Raw genomic sequence first — 13,852 nt, forward strand, 5'->3', positions numbered from 1 at the left:
CGTTCGAGATTTTTTTTGTGTTTTTGATTGCTTTTGATTGCATTCTTATTCAGATTATGCAGACTTATCCTCATGCCACTTTCACATCTATTGTTGTTGGATTAAAAATTATTGTTGAGAAAACACGCAATTTATTTAAACATAATAACTAAATCACCCCATCAGGCAGCTTCCTTCAATAAAGTTTCCTGTTGAATTATATCGTATACGATTCTTGAAATACAAGCAAGTTGTTGTAGCGACGGTGAACGTATCAGTTTTGTTGGAACTATTACGTTATTTTATGACATTCAACGAAGCTTCTCTAGCGCTTTATTCAGGCTTCTATGTCTGCCAAGGGGAGTGGTTCGGGTACAGCAATCGTACAGAGAAACCCCGAACAGTGTTGGAAGACTCATCCGTGTTTCGTTTGTGTCGAAAAAAAATCGAATGTTCTTTGAGGTTCGATCGAATATACTATTGAGACTTTTGGAGTGGTTGTCTGGATATCAGTTGAGTTTGTTCTGTCGTTATTCCTGGTCAAACCTATTGAACGAAAGATTTAATGAATCTAATTGGGGTTCCACTTTAGTGCAGTGTTTTTGTTCAAAACCTTCGTGATAGCAAATGTCTGTCGAGAGCGGTCAGTAAGCCTATGCCTTAAAAACTCTGTTTAGTATTATAAATTGCTATGTTAGCTTAAATAGACTAATCTGTACTTCTAGTTCAAGAACTGCCGTATAAATGTCGGTCCATGGCGCTATTATGTGGAAAAGTAATTTTTGACCGTCTTTTATCTAGATTTATTTAAATTAGAAGATTTCTCATGCAAACCTCTGTTAGAGATATATCACAAATAATTATTATTGTCACTCGGGCGGTGCTGCAGTATAACATCAACAAACATATTCAAAAAGAAAACAACTTATTTCTGTCAGTGTCTTTCACTGGTGGTTGATATAGAGCTTAATTAAACTACTATAACAGCAAATGCTATTACAAAAGCCTTGATTTCGAGTGGCCCAAATTTAAGCACAAAATAAGCAGTTTTCAAGTTGCAATTGAAAGTTTCCACGGCCAAGATTTCTACGGCTCTAACTTCTGCGGCAGATGTCTATATTTATCGATATAGAGCAGCCGTATGGGAGGTTAATTATTTTTCGCGTTACTCTCTTCGTAGACAAAAGCGGTGTTTTAAGTTTTTTCTCACTGGAAGTGTAAGAAAAGGCGATAATAGCCTTAAACACAGCTGTTTCTTATTCCAGCAAAAGACCGCCCTGTAATCACGTGTGAATAGCCCGAGATTATTTTAAGTCATACGCGATTAATAAAATTCGATCCATGAAAACGGAAGTATTAAAAAAAAAAAAAAATATATATATATATATATATTCTTATGTTTATAATAATGAGAATAATTTTCTTCGTGAGGCAAAGCGCACGATTTACAATATAGATTAGACTGAAAAAATTTTAAAAATTTATCACCTCATGTGGAAAGTCATTGCTGGTGTCCCCGGAACTTCGATGCAAAAACTAGCGACTTTGTTTTAAAAAGTGGGGTATTTAACTCGAATTGCGTCTTACAGATCAGCCTCAATGGTAAGACTTTTGAGACTATTTGTTTTTTTTAATTTTTGGGTCTCCAAAGCTTTTAGAATGATATTAGTTCAAAGTTTAGGAATGCTGGTTCTTTTTTTGTTTTACATCAGGTTTAAGCTAAACAAGTAAACACATACTAGTAGCATCTTACTTACAATTACTAGAAACAAGTCATTTGCAAATACAGGGAAGGAACTTTTAAAGATGTCTTTAGTTAGCCCGTGAATTTTAGATCGTACTAAATCCGATTTTTCGTTGCACTAAAAAAACACGTCCGTAAGGTATGCACAAAAACAACCATCGAAATACCTGTTTTCATTTAGATATGGCTTAACGTAGTTTTTTTTCTAACTTCTTCCGGATAACTAGATCTAAATGGCCAGCCTAACTTCTATATTTCGAGTGTTAGGGCTGGTATCACCGTTAGGCATTTGGCCGAACAGAAGGCTAGCTCCTAACATGAAACGAGGTCTGTCTATGTCCGGGTTCGAACTTATACCACAACGTGTCCCCAAAATTAGCACGCAGATACGTTACCCACTAAGGTATCATGTTGGTGTAAATTTAAGTTCTAAATCTGGTCAGCTGGTTTCGCATAATGTAAGGTTACGTAGCTTCTTATACAAGAAATCTATGAGCACATTCCGATTTAACAGCTCAATAAACTCTCCCTTTGCGGGACATATTTTTGTCTTGGAAACCGAGATCCTTGACATGCAAAACTCGTTCCTTTGCTTGCATCCTATACGTTGGATATAAAGAGAGCACATGAATGTGGCCTTTGACCTAACTCTCGTATGCTGGCAAAATAAAGCTCGATTCGGCTATACAGTATCAAAAAAACATGATCAATCAAAGCATAGGTTTTGTAGGTGGTATCTATTAAGGGGTCTTATGTGGTGCTTCATCTGTCGTAAACAAACAACTATATGGCGCCATTTGGTCCCACGAATCGCCTTTAATACTGTTATGGAATACTTATGAAGTTCTGAAACTTTACTAATTGCATAGAATCAGTTAACAGTGGCTTCGTTTTGTATGCTCCGTTATAAACCTACATACGCTAAACCGGAAGGTGAACTTTGAACGTTCAGTCAGCTCGCTGGAATCTTTCGATGAATTTCAACTACAGAGGAAGCAGTGGTGATTACGATAATGTATACTTGGCATATGTAGTCTAGATGAAGCTGTGGTTACGAATAGCGTGTACATTGTTGCCATGGGGTAATTTGCGCCGAGCGTTCGTCGGGTGAGGATGAAAAATTATTGTGAATATGTGTGCTTGTAATAATATAGGACCTTCTCCCTAAAATGAAATCAGTCCAATGATCGGGCTCCTGATAACATTTGTATGGCCGGCAATACCCACAGGACTACTGTACGACTAGTACGACGATGCTTTAAAGTCCTACGTTTAAGGAGAAATAACATAGGCTTTAGGAATGAGTTCGAGGTTCATTGTACAAGGTAAATACGACCAAAAATATGTTAGGATTCTACAAGCAAGCGCTTTTCAAAGCCGAAATGTGTTTTTTTTTTTCAAAATATCCCATAACTAAACGTGAGTTTGAGAAAAACTAACGAAGACTACATATTGTCACCAATAACAATATTATCGACACTGATACTACTTAATCAGCAACCCTGTTTTGTGTCAAGTGACCATAATCGCGAAAAACATGATTATTCTATTACATATTTTATACTAAACGTATCTTTTTTCATGGCTAACGTCTTGCAAAATCGACGTTGTGTTGTTTATTGCAATAATCCCTAATGTGGCAGAAGTAGACGCATCCGAAGAACCAACAGGGTCTCCTTCACGGCTGCACCGTGAGCCTTCACCGCTTCTTCAGTCGCCACCAACCAGTGACGATGAAGCAACCTCAGAGGATCGTCAAAGACCAAAGTACCACTCAAACTCGGATTGTCTTACCAAACTTGAGTTGCTGGGGTGTGCTGCATGCGGTGAATGCTTTGAAAGCTCTGAAGCCCTTGTGGAACACCAGGAGCATCGTTGTGCAGGGCTTTCATCAGGTAAAAGCAGGCTGATGCCCGTCCTGTCTTACAACCCGTTTGTCTTTAGGAAGGACTATTTACACATATATTAAATATTTCGATAGATGATTTCGATGAAACAGATTCCTCACATTTTAAATTTCCTTTTTTAATAATTCTTCGAAAAGGAACCCAATAATGATGATCATCGCAGAGAAAAAATCCTTTAACAAGCAATTTAATATTAATAATGATTTCTCTAAGAACAGGTTTTGGTTGTTCAATCTGTACATGTTTCCAAATTGATAGTACCCTTACCATTCTTTGACTATCATTTAATGCAGGAGAACTGTTAGCACTTTAATTTTGCGTCTGCTTAACAGATGCCGAATGCGAAGAGGAGTTGACAAACTTTGGCCCACCTCCACGACCGTTCATTGCGTGTGCAAAATGTCCGGAACTGAGCTTCAATGGAAGGTGTGACCTAATACGCCACCTCAAGGGACATCGAAAATGCAGTATTGGTAAAAACAAGTGCAATAGTTCAGGCGCTGGCAAGGGACGTGCAATTTTTGTGAAGATGATTTGCCTGTAAGTACCGAATATGTCGTTCGTACCACATCATTGTCGCGTCTTTGTGTCCGGCTGACGTTTTTCTTTTATCATGATCTTTATGCTCATACAATTACGTACAAATACATATTTTCAACGACTAGACTCTGTGAAATGTCCGAATTTATCAAGGTACTCTATATAATTAATCTTAATGTGATTACCAATTAAGGCAATTTCGATATGAGTACAGCCTGGATATTCAAGTGTCTAGTACAGTATATATACATACAACTGTATATACTTTACAGCATACGAGATGAAATAAGAATTCTATACAATTACAAGAAAATCCAAGATACATTTGGTGATTTTCATATGTCTGCAGATGTCAGCTGAGGCCTTGCCGGTGTCCAGCGCGATCTCATAAGAAGATTCGTCCTGTGACTGACGGTAGCCACAGCGGCTCAGCTGGCGCAGTCCTCTGTAACATGTGCTTTGCGGGAAAACTCTCGTTGGGTAAGGAGACTGATGTTAGTGCCAAGAAGGAACGAGCTGAATCAAGCCCTTCGGCTTGTGTACACTGTGCAATGTACGCATCAGAAACACAAAGACACCAGCAGTAGCGGGAGTGACAGAGAAGCTGTAAGCGTTTTGCGTAACAGAAAAAGACAACTATTCATAGCAGTATTATGTAAAACAGATGTGGACGACCGTTGGGTACCAACTTGCGATTACGTTTACACTATCTCAGTTAGATGGGGTTAAGAAATGGGGAAAGAAAATTCCGGAAGTTTTGTGCTACTGTTTTTGACAGTGGAGAAAAATGCATTTACCACACGAAATACGACGAATCTCAAATATAATGCGCACCAAAGATAGACTAGTAGTAAATATCTTCGTAGGAGACGGGCCAAAACAAAAACGAGCTGTATAATTTTATTAGTATTCGAAAATAGCGAGGACAGAGAATTATGCTGGTGTTTCAGATGTTTTGTATTAAGCGTAATATGATTGTGGGATTAGGTATTGCCTATGTAGTGAATGTTTATCATGACTGTCGGAAAATAAAATTTTGAAAGCGAATGATCGTGACGCTATTTAAGGATTCACAGTACTCATGTGTACAAACAGTATAAATTTATTTAGATAGCAAAATTAAACGAAACATGAGCTGGTACTGAGTGCTCTATGCTGATTTAGGTATTTGTGTATATAGTATGTAAAGTGAACAACAGTAATGTTATTAATAATATTCTAAGATAGAGTACACGATTCTTTTTTGGTGATGATAGAGGATCCACTTGACAGAAGTGAATAAAACACTCAAACGTTTAACGTCAATATGCGTGTGTGCATTTGCGTTTTTAATAAAACGATTTGTTGTAAGCAATAGGAGCTTGAAGTTGACAGCATTTCTGTGCACTGCTCGGTCAGTGCAGTCATAGGACACGTAAGTTGACTCGCTATTAATATCCTTTTGCCTTCGCCCAGTTCTCATTAATTTGTAACGTAAGGGAACTCTTAAGTGTACTGTAGAAAAACTTCTACTGTTTCTAGGACATCTACCCTATAAGCTGCGTTTTTTTGACCATGTGAAAGGAATAACTCCTGATGTACCTGGTTTTTCATCTATTTATTACAATAGTCTAAAACACACATCTGTATTGTAATTCGCACTCGGAAGGAAGATGAATACATGTCACATTCACTTTTGGAATATTCGTATACGGGGTCATTATTTTTGAAGGCAACTATAGAGGAATTCACTTGGAATTAGACTTACTGAATTGTTCTCAACCCCTTTAGTTTTACATCGCGCGTGCTGTTAGATTATCGGTGCTTATCAATTTTCACGTTGTTACCACTTTTCGCGACAAAATTTTATATGACCAATATACCCTAGACCGTATTCATTTGCAATAAACAGTATATTCTTCCAGATAAAGACGCAGTTGGTGGATGCAGATCTTCCAGTACTTAAAATAGTATCATAGCTTGAATATTACACTCTGACTAAGCTATCGCTCGCGCCTGGATTTAACTGAAAATGTTTTAAAAGCGCTAAGCCTAGACGGTCCGGCCACAAGTCTGCTATCGGATGGCGCAATTGGAGTATCAGAATAAACGTTTATGACGCTCTCTGTCAGTTCAAAATCGACCAAAGTTCATGACAGTTCGGTGTTAATTGTATAAAACTTTACAATCTTATTGGGACAACATCTGGATTTCATTTACCTATGTTCTTTATCGAACAGGCACACATTCAAAATCAAAAAAACGTAACTTTGAAAGTCGATGATCTTCATAATGATGATCACAACGCGACATTTTCTTTATTATGCAGATCACCGATAAAAACTCAGGCTTCAACTTCAGCGGGTATCTAGTGTCGTTGTTTAAAACAGTTGATTGTGTTGAAACAGAAGGTGTAAGAAGTTTGCTCAGGTTATCAACCCACAATTACAAGGCTTATATTTCTAACGTAGGAAACTGTTAATACTCTACACACCTTATGTCCTGGCTATACTGTTTAATATAGTACATGGTTAGTCATCAAATATCTGTACTATATATTCACCTTTTAACATTCTACAAACATTGCCGGTTTTCGGTGTTGAGTTGTGAGCTAATAAACCACTAAATAATTAGCCACGTCTGATTTCTGAACGTGTCGCAACAGAGAGACGCAAATAAATTAAACAGAAATGATCACTAACTTGTATATTCTCAGACATATTCGTTTGATTGAATGAATGAATGTATGGGCAGTTTGTGAAAAGAATAACTCCTCAATGAATATGAATGATGTAATATTTAAAGACTAATTGCTCCCGACACGCAACGCTAGTGTAGTGTACCTTATTAGGCTCCAACGTGCATGTCGTGAATCTATCTTGCTCTTGTGTTTTTCCTTCTTGGCATGATTAATACTACCCCGCTGGATAATTGTTTTACGTTTTTGTCGTGCTCTTTTTTTTACTAAGATCACAATGGCAGATATCTGGTGTCTAATGATTATTCGATGGGTGCTGGCTATTTCGTAAACGTTTTGTCTGAACGCCTACCATTGATTATACAATTATTACCTGCTACAGCGATGTGATACTGTTGGCAACGTGACGCGAACTGAAATAGTTCGCAGGTTGGTATAATAGAGGTTGACGACTTTACTTTTTATTAGTACATTTTTTTTTTCGAAGCCGTGTAGCGTTCCTGATATGCGTCCCATCCCTGAATTTGATGAAGCTCTCGTTCTTCAAAAAGATTCCCTTCGAGAGAAAGCGCGTTGATTCCAGAAGAAGAGAGCAACTCCGATGGTATACCGTCCAGTGTTAGACAGTTCTCTTGAACCCGCAGAATCTTGTAAATTCACAAACGACAATGCATAGGACTATAAGCTTGTGCATATAGACCAAAAATGGCACTAGGCACAATGTTTGAGGAAATCGATAAAAAGTAATAGTTATAAGTGAGGTAAGAAAAAGTATCGATTGTGTAACAATATGGAGTACCGTATGATATGCAGCTTGATTTATACTACTTTTATCTGTAGCTGAGTTATTTTTTAAATAATCAATTAATCATAAATGTCAGTGTAGGCTTACTTTAAGTCGCGGACATTTTGCCAGATTAGTTGGTAGTACCGCTAATTGGTTTGAGTTTAACAAGAGCTCGCTGCAGTTCAGTGACCCCAGTTGTTCGCAGTCCGCCATTTCACTGATTGCATTAGTTGACAAATCGAGCACATCTAATATAGGCAGCTTGGCTACCTGAAGAGGAAATTTCTTCAATTTGTTTTCACTCAGGTTCAAAGCTTTCAGTGCGGACAATTTACCAAAATCTGGAGGAAGATTCTGTGTACACAGTTACAAAGATGGAAAATGAAGTCATATTAGACACCTGTTAACATATATTCATTGTAACATCTAGAAGCAACAAAATCGATTTTTCAGCGCCTACTAAACATCGTTCCGAAGCACTGGAGATACAGTTATAGCCGTTATCTAGCCGAATAGTTTTACGGTGAAGTTCTCGAGTCAGGCCACCTCTTATCTTTGAGAAACCCAAATATTATGCCTTCATATTGCAAAGACTATTTTTTTATATAAATATATTAATTTACTAGTCGTTTTTCTTTCTTTTTTACTTTATTTAATGAACAACGGAGTGTTTCATGTGCATTTTTCTTCATTGATTCGTGTACATACCCCAAGATGGTTAGCGGCCATGTTTAAAATCTCCAGTTTTGCAAGCTGGCATATGGCATCCGGTAGCTTTATGATTTTGTTATGTGACAAATTGAGAACCTTGAAAAAGGAAAGGATCATATAGGATAGGTTGTCGTTACCGGTGAACACTATTCTGTAGTATATTTCCCGTGCATGCCTTTTTTTCGCACTATGTAACCTTCTATAAACAATTTTAAGTTCCTAATCATTAAGCCTTCTTTATTCAACTACATATGTTTGCCGATTTATATTGATGGCGGGGCCTCAACTAGCGGTCCGTCGTTTTCTCGATTGCAGGTTTAACCATATAAGACACCGCATCAATTACTGCTTGTTAGAAGGCCCATTCGTTTGTCACCTAAGCCTGAATGATCGCAAATACATTCTGACAAAATCAAAAAAATTAACTGCAACACATTTTGTTTAATGACAAAAATCTAGAAGAAACTTACTTTCAAATTACAAAGCTGTCCTATTGCATCAGGTATAAGCTTTAGCTTATTATACGACAGGTCCAGTGATCGCAGTTTTGCTGCAGGAATCTGCAGCGAACATTTTAGGACACCAAAAATTTTCTAGTTAGGAGACGCATTTTTGTTTTATGCAAGTCGTGTCAAAATTGAAGTAACTAAAGAGACAAGCGTAGCGCCTTTTACAACCCATTTTGCTGTAATGAAGATAGGCTGTTATGTCAGCTGTAAAAACAGTTAGCTAAGATCAATCAAGATTTTTTCCGCTGAGATCCTAGTAATACCTTCATGAGTTAAATAATGATGCGTAAAATTAAATCACAAATGTCAAAGCGATGCGCTTTTCATAGAAAGCTCCAAAATAAAATACATTACCAAAGGCAACCTTTGCATCTGAATATGAGTCACGATGTTAGCTATCTTTTTTATTTTTTTTTGAGATTTTTGGTTGTTTTGGGGAAAAGAATACCAATTGCCTATTAGGTGATTGAAATCTCCAACAGTTAGTTTTTTTTGTACCTTTTAAACTTTTTGGCCGCTTTAAGCTCTGTATTTTTAAATCTTTTAGCCTATTATCACCAGAAAATACCACCAGTTTCGCTTAAATTTTTGTATGTAACGTTTCTGAGCGGTACCTCAAGGATTTCATGGCTACTGATACGGCTTAACGCATGCATACTATTAAAAAACTAATTTCAAATAAATAAAAATATGTTTTAAAATGACTAGTTGCTGTTTAATACAGGTAAATAGTAGGAATCTTCAATGAACATTCAAAATTTGCAAAACATTTCGTTCAGATATATACAGTTTTATTCAGATACAAAATTAGAAGTCACTCATAAGAAAATATCTGAATTTAATTGGCCCCACTTTGTACAGCTGTTGACCCAACATGCGTGTCTTTTCAAGAGATCTAAAATTAACAATTTTTCAGGCTTAACTGAATGCTACACTTAACTAGTTAGATTAATCAGAGGGATTCATGGTTTAAAAAAAAAAGTTATTTCAGACTAGATAAACCGTTCATTCCGCACTAATTTCACTGCAATTACCTGCAATTCGGCTGCTGGGAACTCTTTTATTTGACATTTAGACAATGAACAGACGCCTGTCTTTTCAGCGTGCTCCAATCGAGGTTTCAATGTGTTGCCCATCGAGAAACGTAAATGCAGATCGACTTTTAAAAACACTCACGCGAGCCAAAAAACGCACAGGTGGATGTGAATCTTACCACAAACTTTCTGCTATGTTAGGTCATCACATATGCAAAGTCAGGTCACTGCAATCAAATATCAGATGGTATTAATAGTGAAAATTGCAGTGCTTGAGTGTTCTATGTTACTTAAATCAGATGATACGATTGATGGCGTGTTTATGGCGTTGATACATTATTTTCGATGCGAAGTAACTAGTAAGTTCGGATTTTTGCCATCTAATTTAACGTCGAAGTTTCTATCAACTCCACTGAACAGTAATACAATATCTTTACGTCAGGAGTACTGAATTATAGACTTTGAATTGTACGCTAAATACCTTGTGTTATTCTTTATACTAATTAGCCAAAATATTTTAATTAGTTGAAATAAAAGCAAAGACAAAAACTGGTTCGTGACGCTTATATAAATGAGTGAAACAAAGCTCTGGTAAGGCAAATACCGCTCAAGTCGCATCAGGCTATTTTCGAATTCCTGTGGAGGGCGTGTAGTCTAAATGTTGTTCCCTGCGATCCTGCAATCGTTCTTCAGGGTTGATTCTTTATCTATAATCTCGAGGATAGAAGTTTGTATTTCGACATCATAATAGCTATGATATTTAAGGTCCGCTATCTAGGAAAGAGTCCAGTGTGCTCTCAAGTTGCTGTGTCACAACCATTGAATGATCTTATATCAAAGGTATTTATGTTTAGAAATCTAAGCCCCGATAAAAACATGACGGCGAAGGTTGTCTATACGGTTGCTCGGAATCTACAGTGCCGTTCAAGACCATCACTATACTAATTAATTCGTAACAATTATGCCACATTTGATATGCTACTCAATAATATTTAATACCTGTCAAATCGACACAGTATGTACGCCGCCGGCTTCGGCGCATCGGGAGGTTAATACGAAATCTAATTATTCAAGGCTACTCTTTACACGAGGCAACAAATTTGTGTACGGAATATAAAAAAAACTATTAGAAGTTTTTTTAGATTGCAAGATTGATTTGAGAAGCAGGTTTGTTTGAAATAGACTGAATCGATGCTAATTTCCAACAGCAATTGTTAATCAGTTAATAAAACTCCACCGCTCAATTGTCTGACTTAGGATGCATAATTACCTAAGAAACGAAATTTTGCATTGAGGTGTAAAACACATATATTAACTGCATACTTAGAATATTTCACCTACATGAAATGCGTATGAAAGTACACCATGGTTTGTCATAGCATTCATGAATAATATACTGGATACGAGATTTTGAATTTTTTTTATACATATATTGGCTTTTCAACTTTACCATGCATACAGGACTTATTAAACCAATAAAAACAGAACTAACTTAACACAGAAGCATCACGAAAAAAAAAATTGTAAAATATGCCGTACAAACTGTCGATATATTGTTTATTTACTGGGTTCTATAGTCTAAAGTAAAGTGAGACGATTTTGTGCCTTACCAACGAAGATGGAAATTGTTACCACACGCATGTGTCAGCTAAATAAGAAACTAGAGCTGATTTGTTCGCGGATGGATGTCACCCAGTGTAGAGCTGTTACCTTTCTGCTCTCTATCTATTCAACAGCTGAACGAACTCGATGTTTATTTTTGTCAGTATTTACGTATGGCTCTAGTTGAAATTTCGGTTCCGACATTTTGTTATCTAGCGGAAAGACGGCAACGCTGTCGAACTTTTCCGACCGCAATGTAAGGTTCCATAATTTCAAATAGATGTAACGGTTTGCTCAAGACGGTCGTACGTAAAACACAAAGCAACTAATTTAGCGGCCCTCACTTATTTCCTATATTTATAAAAGAAAAATGAACGATGCAAAGGATTAGAGAAAAATGCGACAACAACTGAAGATTTGGCCTGCTTCTTCATTTTGAAGAAGATATTAGAATTGTAGAATTTATTTCAATTCAACAATTCTAATAAATTCTTGCGGATTTAATTCAAGCTTAGTTCAAGAAGCTGATCTACTAAGGGAAATAACTTAACTGTTTAATTGATTGAATAACACTTATCACTTCTGCATTTTTACTAGCAGGACTAAAAAGAAATGCATCTGGGTGTTTATTGTATCATGGAGATTTAGTGAGGTTACCAAGAGCATTTTTCAATTCATTTCGACAAAAAGTATCGTTCGCATGAAGGCCCTGTAGAATTTGAATACAGCTCGATAATGCGTCAATTCACACGTGGCGCCACTCTGTTTTGGTAGATCGTAATGGGTGAATGAGCTCGCGCTTTATTCAGCCTTGCATAGGGGCATGAGTTAGATAATAGAGTATACTTGTTATGTTTAGTCTTCTGTCAGGGCCTACAAGCAAAGTTAGGGAGGTATAAATATGTTTGCATTTACTCAATGCGACACTGCAAACGGCAACGCGATGTTTCTACACGTCTACAAGGCTTTTACCTAGCACCATTTTTAGCATAGAAGAAGTGCGTAATACATGCTTTAAGGTGCTTTGCATGGGCGATTGTGGTGCTCTATTCAAATATTCGAAATTGTCACACCTAACGACGGGCGGTATTCTCTTTACGGCAGTGCTCTTTATACCTTACTGTTATGGTGGAAATTCGTCCCTATCTAGTCATAGTCCGTAAGTATATTTAAACATCTAAACAAAGTAGAATATGCCAAAAATACGAGACAAAAAATGCCAAAAGAGTATGACAGAAAGATTTAATCAATTCCTGTAGCACCTTTCGTTAGCGATTTCGAAAATTGTATTGCAATATATTTTTTCAGTCTTGATGTATCTCGATAGTCTATATATTAATGTAACAACTACGAACTAAAATGTTAACTCCACCAGAATATTTTTTAATATATTAGGTGTTTTTCGCCTCAGCATCCCTCGGCAGTTCAACGCCGCATATAAAATAATGCATAGAAATACCAACTTGGTGGTTGTTAGGTTCATTTGGCAGAAGGTAGCTCAACCTTACAAAAGGTGTCGAGATCCATAACGACAGCAGAGAGGGTAAGAGACGTCAAGGCCAAAGCTATCTACGTTCGTAGTACACGGTTTAAGTATCTTTGCGTTATCACAGGCTTTGTCGACAAGTTCCATCTAAGCGGAAATACGGAGCTGTAGGGTGCTCATCTCATCGTATTGTTCGCGCTGTAGCAATAACATTGGCAGCAACAGCAGTCGTCCACAGTAGGAGCAGACAAAACCCAATGAGACGAGGTACGGGGGACTGGAGGCAGTCGGCTCAGAGTTCTCGGCTTAATAGCAGCAACAGCAGCAGCCGAAGGAGTAGTGACTGGATGTGTGTTTCGCAGCAGCGTTTATGTGCGTGATTTGCGTGGGAAAGAAGCCGATGCTGCCACAATAGTCGGTGCTGTTTGCGGGGACCGTTCCGGCGGTGTGAATAGAGACTGTTTGTTTCAAGTCGTTGTGTACAAGGTTTTATGGTGCGAACTTTACTCGACACGAAGCCGTTCTTTTGTGACATCGGCTATCAGGAAAGTTTCCATTGGGACAACTACGTTGAATTAAGTGAGTGCACGTGAGTAGCACATACGGACGGTCGATAGCGGTGAAGACGAACTAAACCCAGCCGCAGCTCCTGGCTGAGTGACGTGCTCGCACCTTTGCGGGAGGCCCGAATGGCCATGCCGCTCAGTGGAGCAGAAAACACAGCCGGCCAGAGTGGCAATGTACCCGCCTTCCTCAGCAAACTCTGGCGACTCGTCGAGGATTCGAAGTATGACGAGCTTATTTCATGGAGTTCGGTTAGTAGCATTTTCACCTATATATATAGATATATATATATATATATGTATAGATATATAC

General features: G+C 37.6%; 3 protein-coding genes across 11 annotated transcripts in view; 2 read left to right on the top strand and 1 right to left on the bottom strand.

Moving 5' to 3' along the window:
• The first annotated feature begins 334 nt into the window (after nt 1–334).
• LOC111259480 (uncharacterized) lies at nt 335–5,475 on the top strand. 6 transcript variants are annotated; one of them, XM_022831544.2, is made up of 5 exons: nt 335–622; nt 2,878–3,048; nt 3,370–3,618; nt 3,963–4,170; nt 4,520–5,475. In XM_022831544.2, exons 2-5 carry the CDS (start codon nt 3,024–3,026, stop codon nt 4,755–4,757), a joined length of 720 nt encoding a protein of 239 aa, XP_022687279.1. In that variant the 5' UTR covers nt 335–622; nt 2,878–3,023; the 3' UTR covers nt 4,758–5,475. The 6 variants fall into 6 exon arrangements, with proteins under 6 accessions (XP_022687279.1, XP_022687277.1, XP_022687275.1 ...); XM_022831542.2 differs by having other exon boundaries at nt 2,953–3,048; nt 3,367–3,618; XM_022831540.2 differs by having other exon boundaries at nt 336–622; nt 3,367–3,618.
• Nucleotides 5,476–5,748: 273 nt separating this feature from the next.
• On the bottom strand, nt 5,749–11,661 carry LOC111259481 (leucine-rich repeat-containing protein 57). 3 transcript variants are annotated; one of them, XM_022831547.2, is made up of 6 exons: nt 11,499–11,661; nt 9,889–10,115; nt 8,816–8,905; nt 8,343–8,441; nt 7,740–7,988; nt 5,749–7,494 (listed from the first exon to the last, which is right to left on the bottom strand). In XM_022831547.2, the coding sequence occupies exons 2-6, from the start codon at nt 9,988–9,990 to the stop codon at nt 7,312–7,314; spliced, it is 723 nt and encodes a 240-aa protein (XP_022687282.1). In that variant the 5' UTR covers nt 9,991–10,115; nt 11,499–11,661; the 3' UTR covers nt 5,749–7,311. The 3 variants fall into 3 exon arrangements, with proteins under 3 accessions (XP_022687282.1, XP_086824047.1, XP_022687283.1); XM_086967921.1 differs by having other exon boundaries at nt 11,599–11,617; XM_022831548.2 differs by lacking the exon at nt 11,499–11,661 and adding an exon at nt 10,493–10,850.
• A 1,176-nt stretch (nt 11,662–12,837) lies between these two features.
• Nucleotides 12,838–13,852, top strand: part of Hsf (Heat shock factor) — a 16,722-nt gene continuing 15,707 nt past the window's right edge. Inside the window, exon 1 of one of the 2 annotated variants that reach the window (XM_086967922.1) lies at nt 12,838–13,791. In XM_086967922.1, coding sequence (XP_086824048.1) covers nt 13,666–13,791 — 126 coding nt within the window. In that variant the 5' untranslated portion in view covers nt 12,838–13,665. The remainder of the gene's footprint in view (nt 13,792–13,852) is intronic. The other variant, XM_022831551.2, reaches the window with a different exon arrangement.

This window comes from Varroa jacobsoni, unplaced genomic scaffold (genome assembly GCF_002532875.2).
Source record: "Varroa jacobsoni isolate VJ856 unplaced genomic scaffold, vjacob_1.0 scaffold_338, whole genome shotgun sequence".
Lineage (NCBI taxonomy): Eukaryota > Metazoa > Arthropoda > Arachnida > Mesostigmata > Varroidae > Varroa > Varroa jacobsoni.

Bases quoted from the DNA above. Each gene is read 5' to 3' on its own strand.
- LOC111259480 (XM_022831542.2), top strand. From the start codon at position 3,024: ATGAGTTCGAGGTTCATTGTACAAG. The intron at 3,619-3,962 runs GTAAAAGCAGGC...TCTGCTTAACAG, and splicing joins TTGTGCAGGGCTTTCATCAG to ATGCCGAATGCGAAGAGGAG. The intron at 4,171-4,519 runs GTAAGTACCGAA...ATATGTCTGCAG, and splicing joins TTTGTGAAGATGATTTGCCT to ATGTCAGCTGAGGCCTTGCC.
- LOC111259481 (XM_022831547.2), bottom strand. From the start codon at position 9,990: ATGGGCAACACATTGAAACCTCGATTGGAGCACGCTGAAAAGACAGGC. The intron at 8,442-8,815 runs GTAAGTTTCTTC...TCCTTTTTCAAG, and splicing joins GACAGCTTTGTAATTTGAAA to GTTCTCAATTTGTCACATAA. The intron at 7,989-8,342 runs GTATGTACACGA...CTGTGTACACAG, and splicing joins TGGCCGCTAACCATCTTGGG to AATCTTCCTCCAGATTTTGG.